The sequence below is a fragment of the Mus caroli genome, unplaced genomic scaffold (genome assembly GCF_978045245.1).
Source record: "Mus caroli unplaced genomic scaffold, Mus_caroli_1 scaffold_15, whole genome shotgun sequence".
Taxonomy (NCBI): domain Eukaryota; kingdom Metazoa; phylum Chordata; class Mammalia; order Rodentia; family Muridae; genus Mus; species Mus caroli.
Window position 1 is genome coordinate 97005848 of NW_028227270.1, and position 25401 is coordinate 97031248.

Consider the following 25401-nt stretch of genomic DNA (forward strand, 5'->3'; position numbering starts at 1 on the left):
GAAGTCGAATGCTGAAGCAGTGAGTCTGAGAGAGCCAAGTGCTAAATGGAGAGGCATGCACTATGTCGGGGTTGGGGGTAGCAGGCATCAGGAAGACATAGGAGAGGACATGGGTGGTGAAGGCAGCAAAGGCCATGGGAACTTTCAGGACACTGCTCAGCAGTGAAGGAGATTCTGCTTCTGTAGTCCCATGCTATGGTAGATGGTTCAGGAACGGTCAGCTTTTTTGTTCCGAGTAGGAGAGAGGAATGAATGCATGGCAAGGGTCAATGGCTGGAAAAAATGGTGTAAAAGCAGGGAATTCATATACAAAACCTTACCCCATAGCTTACGAGCCTGCGTGAAGCATCAGGGATAATTACACCTGCTCTAGCTCATGGGTGGGATCACTGCTAGGAAGTATAAAAACTACCAAATGGTTGTAGGATGCTTGCTGAGCACTGAAAGTCTATTTGATGGTGCTTACTGTCAGTGTATAAAGCATTATCTTTGCTTAGGGAACAACTTCTCAGAGACTGTATGAAATTATTGATGCTTATGAATCTATGAAGAGGTCTATAAAGAACCAGGCTCATCAGTGTAATGATAGACGTGATTTCTTTCTGAATGAAGACATTCTCCAGATAAATGCTACCATTAGCTTCTTTTCCCTGGAAAGTAGGAATTGCAAGTGCTGGTGGTAATTTGCTTTAATTTTGTGGAATTCTACTTGTATTCTGCTCTGTGAAAATCTGCTGCAAAGAATTGAATTGTTTACTATTAAAATAGTTTGGAGGGATAAGAACCATAATAACTCAGAGGGTAAAAGTGCTTACTGCATAAACCTGGCAACCAAGTTCAATCCTTGTGATAAGGACTCCCCATGTAAGCAGATATGGTGGCGCTCATCTATAATCTCAGCACTTCACAGTGAGTGGGAGGCAAATTCACAGAGATAAGAGAATGGCCTGGAAGCTCTCAGGCCAACTGGTCTGGAGAACACAACAGAGAAACAGGAGAAACTTCATCTCAACAAGGGGAAACCCAAGAGTCCACTCTTGAGAGTTATCCTGTTATCTACACACATAAATTGAGGCACACATGTCCGTGCACATACACATAAGATGAATACAAATATGCCATCGTTTTCTTTGTTTTGGTCTTCAAGACAGGATCTCATATATTCTAGGCTGACTTGAGTATATCTTTCTACCAAGGCTGACCTTGAACTCCTGGTCTTCCAGCTGCCATCTTCCAGAAGTGCTAAGCTGACAGGCATGGGCCACCATACCAACCCAAAAATGCAGTGACGCTGTAGCTCTTTTCCAGGACTATGCTCATGTCCCTCATTAATTTTGGTTGTAGAGACCTGATCCCCATCATTGCTGCCCTGGAATATAACCAGTGGTTCACCAAACTGTCCTCTAAGGATCTCAAGCTGGTAAGTAACTGATGATGCAGCCAGCATTGCCCAGCCTTGCTGAACTGCAGAAACCTGATCATTGTCAGAAAGATTTTATTTTGTTATCGTGCTATTTATTTCTTGAGGAAATCTCATTCCTAAGGATGATAAGCATAGCGCTGTGTGAAGTTTGTAAACTTCAGAGAGATTTACCCTTCTGTTTTCAGTGCCTTAGGTAGTTTTAGATTAGAGACGTACATGTAGTATTGTCTTCTGGACACACTCATTCAGTTGGCAAAAGCTATTATAGTCATATTTGCATAGCTGCAAACAGCTGGTTTTGTAGTCTAGCCTTCCATTTCATCACCACCAGATTTCCCATGAGAAGAATTTCAGGAAATACCAACAGGTAGAGTTGGTCTGATTGAATTATAAAAGTTACTGTTATTTCTGTAGATGGTCTGGTTTTGGATAGAGCAGGGAATTATATAGAGGCAAAATAAAATCAAGGAAAAATCTCTTGGTTTTCCTATTAAATAGAACAGCTAAATATTTGGTCTGTTCTCGTAGTTCAAATTGTTGGGAACTTGACAAATTCAAAGCTGCCATATGGAAGGATGCTTATCCACTAGCTAGTAGTTTTCAGATACTCCATTTAGGATGAGAAACAATTTAGATATTGTTTATAGAGTCATGGAATCCGGGGGTAAAATTTTAATAATAAAGAAATTGGATTGAGAAAGAGCTTTGCCAAATGGAGGCCACTCAGGTGTGTGAATTGGCCCAGGATGACTTAAGGCATCATGGGTACAAAAATGGGCTGAACTTGTTTGGCAGCCTTTAGGAGCCATGATGGCATAGGAAAACCTCAGAAACCTGAGTTTCTGACCATGACTGTGGGAGTGGAGATGAGTTATCTAACCTTCCTGGATCCCATCTTCTTGCATACCTGTTATCGTGAGATAGTTGTAGCCATGGTTATCTGTGTCCTGTGCTTAGCATAGTGATTGGATATTGTGGCTCCTTGCTAAAATAGCTGCATGGTAAACATCTGCTTGATAAATATAGAATAAAATCGCTGGATAAATGGATGAGAGAACCCAACCACGAAACTGATCAGCCCTTATTGAGTACCAGATCACAGTGAGGAGGAGGAGGAGGAGGAGAAGTTATTGTTGTTTTATCAGTCTCTGACTATCCATATGCATAGACACATACATTCATACATATACATGATTTACAATAAACTTTAAAAGAATACTATTAACATAGAGACATTTACTTAGTTCTTTGCCATTTCTCCTTTGATCTACTTTAATAAGTCCATACCGTGATGGGGCTGGTTCCTGATGAAGTGCAAAACACTCCTTCCCTTACTATTCTTATTATAATAGAGAATAATATAGAGCTATTGGTTTGGTAATGACATATGCATATAGAATGTAGCTCAGTGCCTGGTACACAGTGAAAACTGTAACAAGACCCTTAGTGTTATCACTGTCATGAAGCCTTAGGTCTCCATCTGGGACATCATCACTGCCTTGGGAAGGCCTTTTGCTTTTCTGAAGAAAGGGTGAGAGGGACTTATGCAGACCTGCAGCACTGCCAAAGCACTGCTTTTGTTACTGTACCATATATTTTATCTCAGACTTAGACTGCCTATTATAATACCATAGACAGGATAACTTATACAACAGAAGATTGTTTCCCACAGTTACAGATGCCAGGAAGTCCACAGTTTAGGCCTGTTCAGTGTGTGATGATATCCACTTTCCTGTGTGTGAATGGCTCCATTAGAAGTGACTTTATGTGGTAGAAGGGTCAACTGGGACTTTTTTTAATCAGGGCACTGACCCCATTCATGAGTGTTTGCACCCCTAAGATATTGTCTCCTTTCAAACATACCTGCTGATACCATCACATTGTTGGATATGTTTCAATGTGAATGAGGGCATGGGGTTTGGCACCAGCTCAGACCACAGCATTCTGGTCTCTTCCCTGAAGCGTAGTACACTCAGAGATTGTATTTGTGCAGCCATGTTCCAAGGTCTTCATGGAGATACATAGTGGGGATGTCTTCTACTAGCTCTTGAGTGAATGTGTGCATGGCTGAGTGTTTTCATCTCCTCAGGTCTCTGTGTTATGTAGATTTAGAACACTCAAGTGACATGTACTTTACAAGACTTACAGACTGGTCAACAAGTGTTTTCTGTTACAGTCCACGGATGTTTGTGAACAGATTTTGAGAGTGGTGAGCAGGTCCAGTCGACTGGAAGAGCTGGTGTTGGAAAATGCTGGACTCAGAATGTGAGTATTTTCTCGAGTATGTGAATGTGTCACTTTAAAATGTTATGCCATTTGCTTTCTTAATTAGCATATGATGTTTTAAAAAGTTGAGTGCACATGTGACAGCGTTTTTCCTTCTGAAAAAAAAAAAGAAAGAAAATAAACAAAACCCTTTTAATCTTAATTATTTTAACAAAATACACAACTGAAGCAAGTTGGGGAGGAAGTGTTAGTTCAGACTTAGCATAGATGCAGGTGTAGTGGATCATGGATTCTGGCATGGAAGGCATGGTGCTATTGGCATTCCTAACCACATGTGGCTGGTTATGTACTTTCAGGGGTCAGGAAACAGGACAAAGACCAAGCCATAACCCTGAATCCTCAAATCTATAGCTCTATGTTGGCTGTCTAAGCTTCAATTGCCAAGTGTTCTTCAACCTCCCTAAACAACACTACCAGCTGGGTGTGGGGGCATACGATAAGATCCATGAGCCCATGAGGTAAATTTCACACTCAAATCACAACACAAATTAACCAAGCAGCCCATGCTATTGCCATTATTGTCTTAGGGTTTTACTGCTGCGAACAGACACCATGACTAAGGCAACTTTTATCCAGACAACATTTAACTGGGGCTGGCTTACAGGTTGAGAGGTCCAGTCCATTATCATCAAGACAGGAGCATGGCAGCAGCCAGGCAGGCATGGTGCAGGAGGAGCTGAGAATTCTACACCTTCATATGAAGGCTACTAGCAGAATACTGACTTCTAAGCAGCTAGGACAAGGGTCTTAAAGCCCACACCCACAGCGACACACCTACAGGACCACACCTTCTAATAATACCACTCCCTGGGCCAAGCATATACAAACCATTACACCAGGAAAGCCAAGAATTTGATAGCATATTCTGTTCCTGTGTTGCAGGACATTCTGAGGGAGGGCCCATAGTGTAGTGGTTAAATGTATGGATTGAGGTAAAATGCTCATGCTTCAAGCAAGGAGTTTAGAAGTTCTCCATCTCTGGGTCTTTATCTTTGAAATGGGGATAGTAGCTGAGGATGCAAGATTAGGCGAATTGATGAGTGTGTAGTACTTCAAAAAGTACCTTTCTCTGAAGATGCCCGTGCAGTCCACTATTGTAGTTGGGAGTTTTGTACATCAATCAGTTTTAGTCATTTCTCCCAGTCTTCACCAATGGTTTAATGCCACCTCTGAGTTTTATTCTGAATAGCGTGCATTAGAATCTGTTAGAACAAAGACTTTATTGTTGTTAATGAGCAAGGCAGGTATTGTGTGTAATCCCAGCACTCGGTGTGCTATTTCAGGTTACAATATAACTAAAACAGTGATTTTTTTCTTTCTTTTTGTGTAAAATAGAGTGCTAGCAATAGTACCCTTTGACTTAGTAATTAATGCAATCAGTTTTACATGTGTGAGTGTTACAGGAAATAAGAAGTAAGATACAGGAAAGAGTCTATTAAATTTTTCAAGAAAGCAAGTTTATCGTGAAAAAAAAGAAAAGAACAAAAATAACAAACAAACCAGGAAGGATCAGTGGTACTTGCAGCAGCATTCAGCTCTGTGCTTACAACCCTGTGTGTTACCAAACATTGGGGGTGGGACAGAGAGACACACCTGCTGGATGTGGGGAGGGGCACAATGGTTAATGCTGCAGTTCATACCTGGGAAGGCACAGTGGCCCGAGCTTGAAGTGGCTACTCATGCTTGTCTGTGCTCAGGAAGCAAACAGCTCCCAGGAAGTGTGGTCCAGCTTTAAACCTACAAGGCCCATTCCCAGTGAGCAACTTAGTCCAGTGAGGTTTCCACAGCTTTCTACAGTAGGATCAGTCGATGAGGGCAAAATGAACCTGCCGGGGAGCCTTCATAGGTAAGCCAAGGGGAAAAGGATGCATTTGTAGGTTGCATTTTGTTTTAACCCTTACATGTTGTAGCTGAACAATTTGCATCTGTCCCTCCCTCATGCCGTTGGTGTTTACTTGCAGAGATTTTGCACAGAAATTGGCCGGTGCTCTAGCACATAATCCTAACTCAGGACTTCATACAATCAACCTTGCTGGGAACCCGCTGGAGGATCGAGGTACTCCATCACTCGTAACGCCAGGGATGCCAGAGGTGTAGGACCACTAGAGTCCTAGTCTATGCAGGGCTGGGGAGTAATGCTAACCTCAGTTAAGTCACCTGGAGCCCTTGCCACACCTACCCAGAGTCTTCTACACATACCTGGAATCCTCCCCACACCGCCCTGCACTCAAACACTGAGAGTCCTCCCCACATGCACCTGGGACCTTCTCTGCACCCACCCAGAGTCCTCCCCACATCTACCAGGAATTGTCCCTCACCCAGGGGGAGTTCTATACCAACACTCACCCTAAGTCCTCCTCGTCATCGCTGGTCAGCAGTAACTAACTTCCTTCGGGCTGTGGGACTCAGGATCCCTGTGCTTTTGCGCAGGGTTGGTGGAGACCACCGCCAGATCTGACAGGCAGCTTGGTTTGTACCTTCCACCTCTCTCTCACATGGCTGTTTGTGATGCAGAGGCAGCTAGAGCTTGTCTCAGAAAGCCTTAGTTTCTTTCCTATACTCTATGAGAGGGTGACCCATTTAACACATACCCATCTGCCCCCACCCATTTTTTTTTTTTTTTTTTTTTTTTGGTTTTTCGAGACAGGGTTTCTCTGTGTAGCCTTTTTGGCTGTCCTGGAACTCACTTTGTAGACCAGGCTGGCCTCGAACTCAGAAATCCGCCTGCCTCTGCCTCCCGAGTGCTGGGATTAAAGGCGTGCGCCACCACGCCCGGCTCCATTTTTTTTTTTAAACAAGAGTTTTGCTTTGTAGCCTAGCCTGGTCTCAGATTTGTACTTTTGTGCGTCTGCCTCAAAGATTCTGAGAATCCAGGCATTGCCTTGATACAAATCCCTACCTCCCTTGTAGATATTGACCATAGAGCCTGTGCATGCTGAACTGCTGAGTGCCGTTCCCAGCCTATGGACTCTTTGGAGATGAACTTAGAGATCATTAATTTAATAATCGTGTGGTGAACCCCTCCGTCTTGCTCTGTAGGAAGTATTCACGAGGAGTCCAGTTTAGATCTGTGCCCACCACACATACCTTTGAGCACTTTGTAAGATTTGAATGCGTGCTTACAGTGAGGTTGAAGGACCCAGTTTGTAAGGAGAATGATCTGTCATGCATGTTTGCATCTGGGGCTGGGGTATGACAGAGTGCTTGCCTAGCATGTGTGAAGCCCCGGGAACAATCCCCACCCCTACAAAGTAAAAATGAAAATCAAAGGCAGGTGTTCGTAAGTAGCAAAGGCAGCGCCTGCCATTGACACAGGAAGGGAAGCTTCTGGCTGAATTCTCCATCTTCGTCTCAGAACATTGATAGATGAGGTCGGCGTTGGAATCACTCTACCTCTGGAGGGAACATTTGTTTTCATTTGCTGTTGGAAATGTTTCCCAGGCTTGCTGAATAGGGCCTTTCATCTTTCAATGTTAGGTATTTGATGAGGATTAATTATTCAACTGAGCTGAGGGCACGGAGGCAGCGTTGAGGGCACGGAGGCAGCGTGGCTTTTTTACTTTCTGACAGGGATGCTGCCTTGTATGTAAAATGATTCCCTTGTAGCATTCAAGCGGGGTAACTTCCATCATCTTGAGTAGGGAGTGTGAAGGAAGGTGGAGGCTGAATCCAAAACTAGGTCTCATGGCAAGCAGCCTAAGAACGAGCCCAGACTGAAAATAAAGACACAGGGCTGGAGTGTGGAGTTCACGGGGGAGTTGTCATTTCTGTAGGAAAGACAGCCGTTCTCTCTGCCCGCTCTGTTAGAAGTGGCAGAGTGGGAATGAGGCAAAGTGGAAACTGGACACAGCACCTCCTATGGTCAGGGCAGCTGTATCAGGTTTGTTTGTAAGAGGCGGGGATCTGGCTGTATTTAGCAGCTGACAGGGCTGAGTCAGTATAGGGTCCCCAAGGAGGTGAACTCCAGAAGACAGGCTAGCAGGGCACTGTTAATCATTAGGGAAATGTAAATTAAAAGCACAATGAGGTACTATCACATAGTTAGTCATCTGGCTGTGATAAAAGTAAATGTCTTTGAGGGTGCGAGGAAAGGAAAATGTTTCCATTGCTGGTGGGATTGGAGAGGGATGCAGCCATTGGGAACCTAGAGAGACAGGGGTTGTTGTTTGTTTTGTTTTTCTTTTTTAAGACATGGTTTCGAGACAGGACAGTCCTGTCTGTCCTAGAACTCACTTTGTAGACCAGGCTGGCCTCAAACTCCACCTGCCTCTACCTCCTGGGTGGTGGGACTAACTTTGTAAGCCACCATGCCCGACTGACTGAAAGTTTTTTAGAAGGTTAAACACAAATGTTCCAAATATCCTAGCAATTCTACTCTTGGTTATCACTCATAAGCAATGAGACAATCTGCACAAAGGCTCTGCTATAAGCACAGGTTTGCAGGCATAATAGATCACACATACACACACTCTCACATACACACTCACAGACAGGGATACATACACAAACACACAGATACACACACACACACTTTCTCACACACTCACAGATACATACACATTTTCTCACACACTCAGACACACACACACACATACAGATACGCACAGCAGCAGTGTGGAATAGCCTAGGACTCATCAATGGATAAGTTGAATGTGGCACATTTGTCCCAGCAGCAGTATGTTTAAACCTCAGAGAGGAGACACACCTAGAAAACCATAAGTCAGTGTTGTGGGATTGGCAGGTGGAGGATGAGTCCCACTCATAGACAACTTGTCCCCTCGGTAGTGTTTCTTCTTTTAGGTTCTCACCTTGGAGCCCCTGCAACCCTTTCGTTTAATTTACTGTACTCTGCTTATGATATAACTGACCATAGTTAGTTATACCCTATTCCTGCTGTACCTACAGCCCGTCATACCCCCTCTATGGCAGCATCCTCCTAGCCCTTCCTTAGATACACAGCATCTAGTGTTAAGACTGTTCATAAGCAATAAGTATCTTCCTTAAATGGAGTTTGAATCTGATGTCATTCTCTTATTTGCTTTTGAAAGTTGTTCTTGAAAGTCGTGGTGAAGTTTATAGAGGGTTCTTTTGTGTGAGTGGGAGTCTGTGCTCACCAAAGATGCCTTTTCCCTCCACCTTCTGCCCCAGGAGATGCTATGTTGTGTATGCTTTCATCCACCTGCATCAGCTGTGTCAGCTGTAGATACTGTTGTCGTGGATCATTGTGAGGGTCCCTCTGCCTCTTGCTCACCAGATCTCCAGTGTGTATTCTGCCCACATTCCGTCCAGTTTGGACACCTAAAAATATTTTCACAGACTGAGTCTTGCCCATTTCTCTTCTAAATTCATTCATGGCTGTGTTTGCACCTGCCTTGGATGGCTGTCAACACTCACCTACTTCACTCTTGGGGTTGAGCCTCGAGAAAAAATTTGAGAGAGAGAGAAACTGAGAGGGAGAGGGAGAGGGAGAGGGAGAGGGAGAGGGAGAGGGAGAGGGAGAGGGAGAGGGAGAAGGGAGGGAAAGAGATGTGTGTCTTCAAATTTAAAGCAAGCCTCTTGCCTTGTCTCCTGAGTGCTGGGATTATGATTATACCTCTACACCACATAGACTGTTCATTGATTCTTTTTTTTTTTTTGATTTTTAATATTTTTATTACATATTTTCCTCAATTACATTTCCAATGCTATCCCAAAAGTCCCCCATAGCGCCCCCCACTTCCCTACCCACCCATTCCCATTCTTTTGGCCCTGGCATTCCCCTATATTGGGGCATATAAAGTTTGCAAGTCCAATGGGCCTCTCTTTCCATTGATGGCCGACTAGGCCATCTTTCGATACATATGCAGCTAGAGACAAGAGCTCCGGGGTTCTGGTTAGTACATCATGTTGTTCCAACAATAGGGTTGCAGATCCCTTTAGCTCCTTGGGTACTTTCTCTAGCTTCTCCATTGGGAGCCCTGTGATACATCCAATAGCTGACTGTGAACATCCACTCCTGTGTTTGCTAGGCCCCGGCATCGTCTCACAAGAGACAGCTATATTTGGGTCCTTTCAGCAAAATCTTGCTAGTGTATGCAATGGTGTCAGCGTTTAGAAGCTGATTATGGGATGGATCCCTGGATACGGCAGTCTCTAAATGGTCCATCCTTTCATCACAGCTACGAACTTTGTCTCTGTAACTCCTTCCCTGGGTGTTTTGTTCCCAATTCTAAGAAGGTGCACAGTGTCCACACTTTGGTCTTCATTCTTCTTGAGTTTCATGCGTTTATCAAATTGTATCTTATATCTTGGGTATCCTAAGTTTTGGGCTAATATCCACTTATCAATGAATACATATTGTGTGAGATCTTTTGTGATTGTGTTACTTCACTCAAGATGATGCCCTCCAGGTCCATCCATTTGGCTAGGAATTTCATAAATTCATTCTTTTTAATCGCTGAGTAGTACTCCATTGTGTAAATGTACCATAATTTCTGTATCCATTCCTCTGTTGAGGGACATCTGGGTTCTTTCCAGCTTCTGGCTATTATAAATAGGGCTGCTATGAACATAGTGGAGCATGTGTCCTTTTTACCGGTTGGGACATCTTCTGGATATATGCCCAGGAGAGGTATTGCTGGATCCTCCGGTAGTACTATGTCCAATTTTCTGAGGAACCGCCAGACTGATTTCCAGAGTGGTTGTACAAGCTTGCAATCCCACCAACAATGGAGGAGTGTTCCTCTTTCTCCACATCCTCGCCAGCATCTGCTGTCACCTGAATTTTTGATCTTAGCCATTCTGACTGGTGTGAGGTGGAATCTCAGGGTTGTTTTGATTTGCATTTCCCTGATGATTAAGGATGTTGAACATTTTTTCAGGTGTTTCTCTGCCATTCGGTATTCCTCAGGTGAGAATTCTTTGTTCAGTTCTGAGCCCCATTTTTTAATGGGGTTATTTGACTTTCTGGAGTCCACCTTCTTGAGTTCTTTATATATATTGGATATTAGTCCCTTATCTGATTTAGGATAGGTGAAGATCCTTTCCCAATCTGTTGGTGTTTTTTTTGTCTTATTGATGGTGTCTTTAGCCTTGCAGAAGCTTTGTAGTTTCATGAGGTCCCACTTGTCAATTCTCGATCTTACAGCACAAGCCATTACTGTTCTATTCAGGAATTTTTCCCCTGTGCCCATATCTTCAAGGCTTTTCCCCACTTTCTCCTCTATAAGTTTCAGTGTCTCTGGTTTTATGTGAAGTTCCTTGATCCACTTAGACTTGACCTTAGTAGAAGGAGATAGGAATGGATCGATTCGCATTCTTCTACATGTTAACAACCAGTTGTGCCAGCACCATTTGTTGAAAATGCTGTCTTTCTTCCACTGGATGTTTTTAGCTCCCTTGTCGAAGATCAAGTGACCATAGGTGTGTGGGTTCATTTCTGGGTCTTCAATTCTATTCCATTGGTCTATTTGTCTGTCACTATACCAGTACCATGCAGTTTTTATCACAATTGCTCTGTAGTAGAGCTTTAGGTCCGGCATGGTGATTCCACCAGAGGTTCTTTTATCCTTGAGAAGAGTTTTTGCTATCCTAGGTTTTTTGTTATTCCAGATGAATTTGCAGATTGCACTTTCTAATTCGTTGAAGAATTGATTTGGAATTTTGATGGGGATTGCATTGAATCTGTAGATTGCTTTTGGCAAGATAGCCATTTTTACAATGTTGATCCTGCCAATCCATGAGCATGGGAGATCTTTCCATCTTCTGAGATCTTCTATAATTTCTTTCTTCAGAGACTTGAAGTTTTTATTATACAGATCTTTCACTTCCTTAGTTAGAGTCACACCAAGATATTTTATATTATTTGTGACTATTGAGAAGGGTGTTGTTTCCCTAATTTCTTTCTCAGCCTGTTTATTCTTTGTGTAGAGAAAGGCCATTGATTTGTTTGAGTTAATTTTATATCCAGCTACTTCACCGAAGCTGTTTATCAGGCTTAGGAGTTCTCTGGTGGAATTTTTAGGGTCACTTATATATACTATCATATCATCTGCAAAAAGTGATATTTTGACTTCATCTTTTCCAATTTGTATCCCTTTGATCTCCTTTTGTTGTCGAATTGCTCTGGCTAGGACTTCAAGTACAATGTTGAATAGGTATGGAGAAAGTGGACAGCCTTGTCTAGTCCCTGATTTTAGAGGGATTGCTTCAAGCTTCTGACCATTTACTTTGATGTTGGCTACTGGTTTGCTGTAGATTGCTTTTATCATGTTTAGGTATGGGCATTGAATTCCTGATCTTTCCAAGACTTTTATCATGAATGGGTGTTGGATCTTGTCAAATGCTTTTTCCGCATCTAAGGAGATGACCATGTGGTTTTTGTCTTTGAGTTTGTTTATATACTGGATTACGTTGATGGATTTCCGTATATTGAACCATCCCTGCATCCCTGGGATGAAACCTACTTGGTCAGGATGGATGATTGTTTTGATGTGTTCTTGGATTCGGTTAGCAAGAACTTTATTGAGGATTTTTGCATCAATATTCATAAGGGATATTGGTCTGAAGTTTTCTATCTTTGTTGGGTCTTTTTGTGGTTTAGGTATCAGAGTAATTGTGGCTTCATAGAATGAGTTGGGTAGAGTACCTTCTGTTTCTATTTTGTGGAATAGTTTGTGAAGAACTGGGATTAGATCTTCTTTGAAGGTCTGATAGAACTCTGCACTAAACCCATCTGGTCCTGGGCTTTTTTTAGTTGGGAGACTATTAATGACTGCTTCTATTTCTTTGGGGGATATAGGGCTGTTTAGATCATTAACCTGATCTTGATTCAACTTTGGTACCTGGTATCTGTCTAGGAACTTCTCCATTTCATCCAGGTTCTCCAGTTTTGTTGAGTATAGCCTTTGGTAGAAGGATCTGATGGTGTTTTGGATGTCTTCAGGATCTGTTGTTATGTCTCCTTTTTCATTTCTGATTTTGTTAATTAGGATGCTTTCCCTGTGCCCTCTAGTGAGTCTGGCTAAGGGTTTATCTATCTTGTTGATTTTCTCAAAGAACCAGCTCCTTGATTGGTTGATTCTTTGAATAGTTTTTCTTGTTTCCACTTGGTTGATTTCACCCCTGAGTTTGATTATTTCCTGCAGTCTACTCCTCTTGGGTGAATTTGCTTCCTTTTGTTCTAGTGCTTTTAGGTGTGTTGTCAAGCTGCTAATGTGTGCTCTCTCTAGTTTCCTTTTGGAGGCACTCAGAGCTATGAGTTTTCCTCTTAGAAATGCTTTCATTGCGTCCCATAAGTTTGGGTATGTTGTGGCTTCATTTTCATTGAACTCTAAAAAGTCCTTAATTTCTTTCTTTATTCCTTCCTTGACCAAGGTATCATTGAGAAGAGTGTTGTTCAGTTTCCACGTGAAGGTTGGCTTTCTATTATTTATTTTGTTATTGAAGATCAGTCTTAGTCCATGGTGATCTGATAGGATGCATGGGACAATTTCAATATTTTTGTATCTGTTGAGGCCTGCTTTGTGACCAATTATGTGGTCAATTTTGGAGAAGGTACCATGAGGTGCTGAGAAGAAGGTATATCCTTTTGTTTTAGGATAGAATGTTCTGTAGATATCTGCCAGATCCATTTGATTCATAATTTCTCTTAGTTTCACTGTGTCCCTGTTTAGTTTCTGTTTCCCTGATCTGTCCATTGGTGAAAGTGGTGTGTTGAAGTCTCCCACTATTATTGTATGAGGTGCAATGTGTGCTTTGAGATTTACTAAAGTTTCTTTAATGAATGTGGCTGCCTTTGTATTTGGAGCATAGATATTCAGGATTGATAGTTCCTCTTGGAGGATTTTACCTTTGATGAGTATGAAGTGTCCCTCCCTGTCTTTTTTAATGACTTTGGGTTGGAAGTCAATCTTATCAGATATTAGAATGGCTACTCCAGCTTGTTTCTTCATGCCATTTGCTTGGAAAATTGTTTTCCAGCCTTTCATTCTGAGGTAGTGTCTATCCTTTTCTCTGAGATGAGTTTCCTGTAAGCAGCAGAATGTTGGGTCTTGTTTGTGTAGCCAGTTTGTTAGTCTATGTCTTTTTATCGGGGAGTTGAGTCCATTGATATTAAGAGATATTAAGGAAAAGTAATTGTTGTTTCCTGTTATTTTTGTTGTTAAAGTTGGATTTTGTTCTTGTGGCTGTCTTCTTTTAGGTTTGTTGAGGGATTACCTTCTTGTTGTTTCTAGGGCGTGGTTCCTGTCCTTGTATTGGTTTTTTTCTGTTATTATCCTTTGAAGGGCTGGATTCGTGGAGAGATAATGTGTGAATTTGGTTTTGTCGTGGAATACTTTGGTTTCTCCATCTATGTTAATTGAGAGTTTGGCTGGGTATAGTAGCCTGGGCTGGAATTTGTGTTCTTTTAGTGTCTGTATAACATCCGTCCAGGATCTTCTGGCTTTCATAGTCTCTGGTGAAAAATCTGGTGTAATTCTGATAGGCTTGCCTTTATATGTTACTTGGCCTTTTTCTCTTACTGCTTTTAGTATTCTATCTTTATTTAGAGCATTTGTTGTTCTGATTATAATGTGTCGGGAGGTATTTCTTTCCTGGTCCAGTCTATTTGGAGTTCTGTAGGCTTCTTGTATGTTCATGGGCATCTCTTTCTTTAGATTTGGGAAGTTTTCTTCTATAATTTTGTTGAAGATGTTTGCTGGTCCTTTGAGTTGAAAATCTTCATTCTTATCCACTCCTATTATCCGTAGGTTTGGTCTTCTCATTGTGTCCTGTATTTCTTGGATGTTTTGAGTTAGGATCTTTTTGCATTTTACATTTTCCTTGATTGTTGTGCCGATGTTCTCTATGGAATCTTCTGCACCTGAGATTTTCTCTTCCATCTCTTGTATTCTGTTGCTGATGCTCGTATCTATGGTTCCAGATTTCTTTCCTAGGGTTTCTATCTCCAGTGTTGCCTCATTTTGGGTTTTCTTTATTGTGTCTACTTCCCTTTTTAGGTCTAGTATGGTTTTGTTCATTTCCATCATCTGTTTGGATTTGTTTTCCTGTTTTTCTGTAAGGACTTCTACCTGTTTGATTATGTTATCCTGTTTTTCTTTAAGGATTTGTAACTCTTTAGCAGTGTTCTCCTGCAATTCTTTAAGGGATTTTTGTGCTTCCTCTTTATTGTCTTCTGCCTGTTTAGCAGTGTTCTCCTGCATTTCTTTAAGTGTGTTATTAAAGTCCTTCTTGAAGTCCTCTATCATCATCAGGAGATATGCTTTTAAATCCGTGTCTAGCTTTTCCGGTGTGTTGGGGTGCCCTGGACTGGGCGAAGTGGGGGTGCTGGGTTCTGATGATGGTGAGTGGTCTTGGTTTCTGTTAGTAAGATTATTACGTTTACCTTTCGCCATCTGGTAATCTCTGGGGTTAGTTGTTATCGTTGTCACTGTTTAAAGATTGGAGCAGAAGCTGTGTTCCACTCACCAGCAGTCCCAAAATCCTGCGGCGGGGGTCGTGGGTAGCTGGCAGGTGTCAGGCAACCCTGCTCTCCTGCTACCCCGGCGCTGATCCGGCCGGATGAGGCCTGTGGCCCTACTCAGGCCGGTTTCTGCTTCCCTAACTAGTGCAGTGTCAGGTCCCACGCGCAATTGGATTGGAGCAGAAGCTGTGCTCCACTCACCAGAAGTCATAAGATCCTGTGGCGGGTGTTGTGGGTAGCTGGCGAGTGTCAGCTGACCCTGCGCCCCAGCTGCCCCGGTGCTTTTCTGACCGGAAGAGGCTTGTGGCCCTATGTAGGCCGGATTTCTCTCTCCTCAACCAGAGCAGTCTCAGGTCCCGCGTGATTGGACTGGAGCAGAAGCTGTGTTCCACTCACCAGCAGTCCCAAAATCCTGCGGCGGGGGTCGTGGGTAGCTGGCGGGTGTCAGGCAACCCTGCGCTCCTGCTTCCCTGGCGCTGATCCGGCTGGATGAGGCCTGTGGCCCTACTCAGGCCGGTTTCTGCTTCCCTAACTAATGCAGTCTCAGGTCCCGCGCAATTGGATTGGAGCAGAAGCTGTGTTCCACTCACCAGCAGTCCCAAAATCCTGCGGCGGGGGTCGTGGGTAGCTGGCGGGTGTCAGGCAACCCTGCTCTCCAGCTACCCTGGCGCTGATCCGGCCGGATGAGGCCTGTGGCCCTACTCAGGCCGGTTTCTGCTCATTGATTCTTTTTATTTAGGCTAATTATCAAAATATGCTTGGTAGCTTTTTAAATTATAGATAGAAATATACTAGGAAATTTAGCTGCGATAAAATGTTGAAATTTTAATCAAAAGAGTTGTAACTTGTTTTTTTCTTTCTTTTCCTATTTATTTTGAGACAAGGTCTCATGTAACTTAGGCCATCTTTGAACTCTTGTTTATCCTGCCTTTTCTTCCTAAATACTGGAACTATGGGCATGTGCCATCACAGCAGTGGTTTTCAGCTTTTCAATGACAATGGCTTATATTTTAAAACAGTCAAAAGCTGGGGATAGGGTCAGAGGGGAGGTTTGTGACTCAGAAGAGAGACTGGACCAGGGAAAACTATTTACAAAGGAAGCCGAACCTGAAGCAAACAGGATCTCAATATGTTAACAGGACAGAATTCTGAGCTTTAAGCAGTTGATCTTGCCCCCTGAACCAGGCACACCGAGACCCACTGGACAGAAAGTTTGGCTGTTGGCTTGTGATATGAATATTGATATAGCAAACCCTGGTTATTTACAGCATGGACCATTTGTCATAGCAGAGTCTAAAGGAGAGGGCTGCAGCCTTCAAATTATCATGGGCTTATGTAGAGGAGACATAAAGTGTGATTTAGTGAGCAGATAAAGAGAATGTTTGGTTGATTGGGTCAGATGGTGTTATATAGGCATGATGGCTATACATTGTCATCAGAGCAGCTGTGATGACTAGCAAGAAACCCCAAGGTCAGGGAAGGGCACTGATGCTGTTCCTGCTGTGAATGGTAGGTTGAGGCTGAGGGTGGGGCATCTCTGATGGGTTGGAGGCAGGGGATCCCAGTATGGCCTTTCTCTATGTCTTATGAAATGGAGTGCCTTCATACTGTTGTGACAGCTGCATTGCCCTTGCTATGGAGAGTAAGACCTGTAACTAAGTCTGAGCCATCAGAAGGAGAAGGGCAGCAACCTCCTCCGTGGTATAAAGTGACCTGTCTGCTTGGTTAGTGGACCCTACTGTGTGAGTATGGAGATGCCCCTAGAAGAGTTGAAGGTCTAAAGCAAACAATGCCGTCTCTGAGAACATCACTAAAGAGTGACAGTGCCAACCAGCTCCTGTGGAATATTGTGGCTGTTGCTATACGTATTCAGAAACTCATCTGTGGAAGATGAAATTTACTTGTATGAATGAAGAATTGCAGAGGGAAGAGGATATACCTCCAGCAACACCCCTCCCCAAGCTGGGTTCTGATTTGATGGGTAAATTCCACAACAGGGACAGGGAGATGGAGATGCTCACTGGTCACTTCTTATGGCTCCGGGGCTGAGGGAAGAAAGGGTAGATTAGATGAGCTCCCTCTGGGGTCCAAAAATGGGGGTCCCATGAGAGAAGCTGGATGGTGAAGAGGAAGAAAGGGAGTTGGAAGGGATGGATGGTGCTTCTCAAGCCTCCCTTTCATACAAAGAAAGAGAAAATCTGTAATTCAAATGCTTCTGGGAGCTTAACGGTGGCCAGTATGAGAGACTGATAATCTGGAGCTAGCTACTCAGTACCTGAATGGCTTAAATTGGGGAAAACCTTTAAATAAGCAATGAAACTCTCTAGCTTTCTCATGAGACTGCAGGATAATGGGCTTGGCGCTGTCAGTCTTAAGTGCTACAGAAGCAGAGAAATTGAGTGATACCACCTCATAGTTCTCCCGGAAACAAACACTCAAACCCCAAGGCAATCCGAAGGGAAATCACCCCTGCTGGACGAGCTCATAGGAGCTATTAGAGATACTGGCCATCGGCACAGAGGTCCCACAGGCACCAGAGACTGTAGGACAGTAGAGGAGGGACAGGCAGTCTGAGGAAATGGGGCATGGGGGAGGCAGGGTTTGATGGCCAGTGTGCAGGACTGGATAGGACCATGGCCATCAGACAAAGAAGTTAATTCATGCAGGCATCGAGGCAGGGATGGAGCCCTGGTAACATTGGTGAGCCCTGTGGTGGACAGTATATTATCTCTCTGAGGCAGATGTCAGTAAACTGGCATGTGGACCACTGACATAGGTGAAAGAACAGAGGGCTCAGCCGAGGGGCCGCTGCTAGACACTTGGATGGAAATGTGAACTAGAAGCCATAGAAATACAATTGATAGGAGGTCAGGTGTGGTGCTGGAGAATCTTTGGAATGCCTTAAGGCCTGACCAGAGGTTCACCACAGGGACAAAAGAAACAGAAACCAGAGAGACACTGCACCCCCTGGCATAGAGGAAGAAGAGCTCTAACAGTAGGGTCTTCCTACCCAGCTGCTTTCCTAATGAAGGGGCCAGGTTCTCTTGCAGGCTTATGGAGAGCATTGTAAAATTATTGTTTGTGAAATATCAGGCTGTAGGAAAGGGGTAGGAATCAAGTGTGCTGTGGTTCCTGGTGGCCCCAGGAGCATCAGAGGCAAGGGGAGTCAGCCAATGGATAAGGAAACAGGGCTGTGCAGGTAAAGATGGTTATTTTTGAGCTAGCGGTTGGCAGCTTTCTTCCCTGAATATGCTGTGTAACTCATCTCACCCAAACAAAGCTTGTTTGTCCATGAAGGAGCCCTCTCAGCAGGTAGGTGTGGCCTGTGGAGAGGCATTGGCTAGCCTCAACTGAACTGCAGTGCCAACCAGGAACTTGCTGAATCCAAGGGGATGGCTGCCTGGCACAGCTCTGAGCTAACTTAAAGGTGATTTAGATTCCCACCTTACTGCTATTTATATTACATGGGTTGACCTGGTCCCAGTGTTTCTATTTTGACCATCATTGGTGACTCTTATTTGATTTTCAAAATAAGATGAAAGAAATAGCCCCTGGGATTGTTGCTTACATTTTTGATGGCTTTTTGGTGGTGGTGGTGGGGGGTCTCTTAGGGTATATATGTTTCAGAAGTTGTGATGAATGGACTTGATTTGCTTCTGGGCTCCCAATTTTTCCCAAAGTTGTGTCAGATGTTACCTAACTTCTCTGTGTCTTAGGATTTTGCTCATGTTTAGATTAGTTAATAGTGGTAGTGTTCATACCAGGAGATGTTCTGAGAAAAGGAGGAGACACTACACAGAGGAGTAAGAACAGCCCATTGCTGTGCATTCAGGAAATCTGACTTTACTCAATGACAGACATAGAGAAGATGCAGTGCAGATATTCTTGCCCATACCTTAAGGGGGAGGAAACTCCTATGTCTTCATGTGTCTGGGACAGCAATGGAAGGGACCATGTGTGCAGACTCCCTCCTGCAAGTTCCTGCCTCACTGTTGGCCAGTGTACTATGCTCAGTGGGTTTTGAGTCTGCTTATACAGGTTTCCTTTGGAAGAGGAGTTAAGCAGCCCTGTGCTATTTGAACAAGTTAGTTTATTCTATTATATGTCAAAGTGTTTTCTTAAAAGCTTTAGTGGTTCAAATGTCAAGTTTCTCTGTGGCAGATATAAAATGGCACTTTCTTTGATGGACCATTTTAACCATATCTAATGTCTTTATTGTTAAATAGAGTAAAGCACTATTTTAAATCATAGGTTTGGATTTCAGAACCTATAAAAGTTAGGTACGTTGACTCTATTTCCTCTCCACCCAACAATATCCGTTTATTTTCAAATTCTCTCTTCTTAACTGTTTTCTTTTTTTCCTCTTCTCCCCTACCCCCTCAACAGTTCTGTCTTCTGTCTGTCTTCCTAATTCCCTCCCTGTCCTTTAGCCCTGTTTCCCTATTCCCTATTGCTGTATTTTAACTCTGTAACCACATCACCCTCTTTCCCTATAACTCTGTGTAGCCCTATGATCCTGTAGTCCTGGTAGCCCTGTGCCCTGTTGCCTAATGACCCAGTAACCCTGTAGCCCTAGAGTCCTGTAGCCCTATAAGCCTGTAACCCTGTTGCCCAGCAGCCCTATAGCCCTTTTCCCTGTAGCCCAAGCTTTCTTTGAACCCACTACATGGTCCAGTCTTGTATCAAGCTCATGATGATCCTCTTGCTTAGATTACAGGCATGGGCCACTACACCTGACTTTTCTTTTATTTGAAAAATAGGAGTTCATTGCATTTTACTTCTTTATTTACTCCCTTTCTCTTTCTCTCCACTTCCCAACAGGAATTGGTAGAGATATTTTTTTTAAATTGTTTTCCATTTTATGTTATGAGTATGGGTGTTTTGCCTGCATGTTTGTGTGTATGTGCATGGTGCCCATGGAGTCAAGAAGAGGATGCCTGATGCCTTGGAACTGGAGTTATTCACAGCTATGTGCTAGGATTGAAACTTGGTCCTTTAGGAGAGCAGCCATTGCTCTTCATCTGGCCATCTTTTCAGCTCTGATGTCTATGCACTTCAACATGTGATTGGATATATCTGCTGTCTGTATCTCTATGTATTTATGTTTTGTTTGTTTTTTGACATAGGGTTTTCATAGCACATGTCCTTCAATCTGCTTCAGCTCTCCAAATGGTGACAATCACTGTGCCTCTATATATGCTTCCTGAAAGACACAAAAGAGGACTCGAGTTTCCCTGTATCACATTTCTAGAGCTCTGCAGGCAGAATTTTGTTAGCTTATTAACATAATGCTTTAGATTAGCCAGGGCCTATTGATCCCATTACTCACCATGAGCATTTCTGTGACACCAGGGTGGCCCAGTGTTGAAACTGCATATGGTGTTGTAAGCTTTTAAGTGGGCATGTGATTAATAGGGTTAAATTTACAATGTCAAATTTAATTTGCCTGTGTATGGAAGTTAATAATGATGGATAGCAAATTAGCATATGAGACATTGTATAATTACTTTTTTATTAGATAAAAATGCTTTGAAATAGAGGAAGCTAGAACAGTTGCGTATTGAAGGGAAATATACATCTTCTACATGATTTTTAAAACCCCTCGGGAAAGTAACCTAATGAAATCTCCAGTGGATGCTTTTTTTTTTTTCTTTAAAAACTTTCTTGCTCTTTTTTTAAATAAAAGTTTTATTTTATTTCTTAAGATTTATTTATGTTTAATGTATGTGAGTACACTGTTGCTGTCTTCATACACACCTGAAGAGGGAGGGCATCAGATCCCCATTACAGATGGTTGTGAGCCACCATGTGCTTGACTAGGAATTGAACTCAGGAGCTCTGGAAAAGCAGTCAATGCTCTTAACCGCTGAGCCATCTCTCCAGCCCTCCAGTGGGTGCTTTAAGCAGCCCACTAGGCTACAATTCACAGCTCGTATGCCCTGTTTTATTTTGTCTTGTTCGAATGATTGAATTGGATAGTTTTGGCCCAAAGTTTCATCATATCTCCTGTCCTTTCTATAATGATCTTGTTCATTTGTGATCACTTAATTTGTCATTGGTGAACCAGCTGCAGCAAGCACAGAACATCTGTGTTTCTTTCTTTCCACCTGACAATATTTACATTCTTGTACCCGCTGAGACTCTTATTTCAGTGCCAAAGCAGGGCTCCAGTGTGGTAGCTCGTAGAGCTCTCCTGACCAGTGTCTCACCCTTCTCTTCCTCAGAGTAAACCCATTACACTTCTCAGTGGTGTGTGTGTGTGTGTGTGTGTGAACGTATGCCCTTTTTCTGTTATCTCGACTTTCCATTCTCTCCCCTCTCTTCCTCTCCTCGCTCCTCCCTTCTTTTTACTCTCTTGAAGAAACTGTGTTAATAGATGCCATATCCCACCAAGGCAGACAGAAGCAGTTTTAATAGGACCCATTTCAGAACTTGGCTTTTTGTTCTTACGTTTTTAAATCATCTAGAACAATGATTCACTATAGTTTCCTCCACTATGATATAAATATATTTTTTAAAGGCAGGTGTGCTGGCAAATGTCTATGACCATAATACTCAGCAGGTGGGGCCAGGAAGAGCAGGAGTTCAAGGGCAGTATGGCCTATGTGAGAAGAATGTTTCTAATTACATATTTTCTTATGTAGCCATTATATGTTTCTTGCCTGAAATTTCGTAAAAAGATACTGATCTTTGCTTTTATTTATCTGCCTTTAATAATTCTCCCCACTTTTCAACCCATTTAAAAGCATTCAGAACTATACATGACTTTGTTGGCATGTACTTGAACTTCACTTGTGTTGCTTTGGGTTGCTCTGTTGTATTTCCGAAGAAAATATTACTGGGCTACTTATTTTGGGGAGGGAGTACCTTCCTTTTAAAAAACGTGTTTACAGGTAATGGGTATGCCTGGTTGTATAAAGCACACTTAGACCTAAAGCCCACGTCCATTTCTGTCTTTGATTTGAGTGTGGCTGTTCACAGACTAACATGGTGTCCAGCATGTTTCCGACACAAACATGAATTTGCTGTTTAAAAACTGTGTCTTCTCAAAGAGGGAAGTTAGAATAAGTGCAATCAGCCCGAGTACAGGAAGTCTGAGGTTTGGTGGTAATGTTTAGCAGATGCATCTTTGTTCTAGTAGGTATTACTTTAGAGTGCTCTGGAGGTACAGAATGTGGCTTTAAAGAGATTGCATAGTGATAATTAGTGTTACAGAATGCATTTGGCTAAGTAGAAAAACATACGATGGAACATGACTCACCAAGAGTGGACAGCGTTCATGCCTGTCAGTTTAAAAGTGAGAGTCTGGAATTCCTCATCCTCCCAGTCGCACAGAAAAGGTTTTTAGTTTGTTTGTTTTGAGATGGGATCTCATGATGTAACCCAGGCTAGAGCTGAACTCACAGTCCTCCTGCCTCAGCCTCTTGAGTGCTGGGATTACAGAGTGTGCCACCACACTTGGTTTCTACGTCTTGAATTAGCTTCTCTCCTAGGGAGATAAGGAACATTCCCTAAAGCCCATTAAGTCAAGCCTACTTCCCTCACTCACAGTGGCCTGGACGGAGGAGGAAAGTGCTGGCCCGGCCTCACAGCTCAGGCCGCTCTGTGCCACAGTTGATTGGTGCTTCTGGTCCTGTCCTGAGGTAGTACATTGTGGATAGATGTCTTGTCAGAACAGAACCACTAGTATCGTAAGTGAGGGATGAAAGAGGAAGAGCCCAGAGTTCCTCATTTCCCTTGGAAGACACATCTCTAATGACATGAAGTGATCTCTACAAAGCCTCACCCCTTAGAGGTCATGTCACGCCCAAGAGCGCTATACTCGACACCAGGTCCTTTATTCAAGACCCATAGCACCTGCTTACATTGCCACGAGTGTTTGAGTGTTTGCAAAGTGTATACTCCTGTGCCCCCACTACCAGGAGCAAGAACTCCTGTGACACTTTACCTGATGGGGTTGCATCCCATCACTGCTCCCCTGTCCCCAGAAATGATACTTACACTGTGACATCCGTTTTGATAGATTAATCTGGTTGAGCATAAGTAGCAGAACTTTATAGATATTGATTTAGATAGCAGGAAGTTGTAAGTGCTTGGTGGCTTTTGTTTCTGTGGAAAGAAAGGACTTTAGAGATTTAAATTCTTGGGCATGAGAGTGTAGCGCAGTGGTAGAGCACTTGCTCAGTATGTGCAAAGCCCCAGCTCCAATTCCCAGAACTGAAATAGTTGCAGATGGGTATTCTTGAAGGTGTAGAAGGCTATATGTATAAACTGTCTCTTCTTGCATGAGCTTTAGTGGTGTCTTTTTCTAAGGAGTTTGTCTACTTTCTTTAAAAATGATAGTTTTTAAGCATGTCTTTTTGCTTTTTTCTGTTGTATCTGTAGGCCATTCACTGAGAGTCTGATATTAACCAGTTCTATGCAAGTTGTATTAATTCTGTTAGATTTTTAAAGAACTTCCTTTGTTACATTTATTAACACTTTATATGACTAACCATTCTATTGTATTTCATGCATGTTAGTATCACAGTTTTCTTTCATTCAATATTTTCTACTTTGATTTTTCTGGCTTCATTTGCTACAATACTGCTTAAGGTTTGCCTATCTAGAGATTTCCCAATCACTTTTCTATTAAGCTCCTAGTTTTTTCACACAGTATTGTATCATTTAGAAAACATCCAGTATCACAGTTAGAGAGTGTTCCTGTCTAGTCTTTTATTTTTAAAGGAATATTTCAGTATTGAGATATACTTTATGATTTAACATATGGCCACCACTGGCCATTTCTGTGAGTATGTGCTTGTGTGTAAGAATACATGTGCTATCTTTTTTTTTCTGTCAGACTTATTCAATATATTTTCAGAATGATAATCACAGCATACAGACTACAGTAATTACAACTTCTTCATTAATGAGGTGTTATATTTTTCTCTGGTCATACTTGGGAAATCTAACTTATTTTATTACAACCACACAAGATTTCTTTGAGTTTGTGATTTTTATTTTTTATTTATTTATTTTTTTGTCTTTTAAGCACATTTGTCTAGGTATGTCTCCTAGCATCTGGTATTTTTATTAAGATAAGGCACTTTGACTTTTGGATATTTAAAACATTCATAGTCTTATACAGTTTTTAAAATTAATTTTTAAAAATAAAAAAATGATATCACATCCCCTTTTCCTGCTGTCCCTCTATCCCATTTCATATCCCTTTGTGCCAATTTCTCCTGTGTCTCCCCCCCCCCCCCACTGAGTGTTCATTTTTATTACTGTTACATATATACGTGCATAAACATGTAAATTTATAAAATGTACAAATATATAAATTTATAAAAATATTTGTTAAAAATATATAAACCTGCTGAGTCCGTTTAGCGTAGCTTGTGTTTATGTTGTGTCAGGGTTGGCCACTCGGCACTGAATAACCAGTTAAGCGACTTATGCTTTGAAGAGGCTAATTCATCCTATTTCCACACTCATTATTACTGCCTGTAGTTTTTTGTCTAGTGGTAGGATCACATGCGATTTCCCCTTCACATTAAGATGTCAGTGGATAGTATAACAATACTATCAGGCTTGTTTAGGCAGCCAGATTAAGGAATTATGGGTGAGTCATTTCTAGAGATGCAATCTTGTTGATCACCTTCTGTCCTCTGGTTCTTTCAGTCTCCTTTGCTTTCTCTTTTATAATGGTTCTTGAGCCTGAGGTGGAGTTGTGTTGTGTTATTGTATTTTTGATAACAATGTGTGTTTTCTGTCAATAGAAGCTTTGAGGAGAGGTAAGGACTACTCCTATCTGTTGGTATAATGACAAGATTTGGAACTCAGCAAGGGACTATGGTGGTCTATTAAAGTGGCAGTAGTAGGTTCTCCTTTAAAATTCATGACCTCACTAGCCTCAAGTATTTAGCTAGGTTTCTAGTTAGCAGACATAATTTCCCTTCTATTGATTGGGCCATAAGTCCAATTAGACAGTTGTTGGGTACTGCAAAGGTGAGTGCCACCATTGTGCCTAGAGGGATAGCTTGCCATGTGGGTATTTAGTTTATTGATGTTACAGATGGATAAGAAAAACCATTGATTGCTTCCCTCCCTTGGCAAGTTAGAGAATTTTAGGTTAAATCTAGCTTGAATCGTCTAGTTCTGTGCCTGAAGTGTCTTTGTCAAAGGATACTACTTATCTTCAGGTTCTGAGTGGTAGGTAGCCAAGAACCCCGGCACTAGCATATTGGACTAATCTGACCAACAA

At 42.4% G+C, this 25401-nt stretch overlaps 1 protein-coding gene across 10 annotated transcripts in view; it reads left to right on the forward strand.

Moving 5' to 3' along the window:
- The window catches only part of Carmil1 (capping protein regulator and myosin 1 linker 1), a 270478-nt gene that overhangs the window by 138831 nt on the left and 106246 nt on the right, over positions 1-25401 (forward strand). For all 10 annotated transcript variants that reach the window (XM_085831210.1, XM_085831212.1, XM_085831218.1 and 7 more), the window contains exons 9-11: positions 1345-1420; positions 3600-3688; positions 5671-5765. In XM_085831210.1, coding sequence (XP_085687336.1) covers positions 1345-1420; positions 3600-3688; positions 5671-5765 — 260 coding nt within the window. The remainder of the gene's footprint in view (positions 1-1344; positions 1421-3599; positions 3689-5670; positions 5766-25401) is intronic.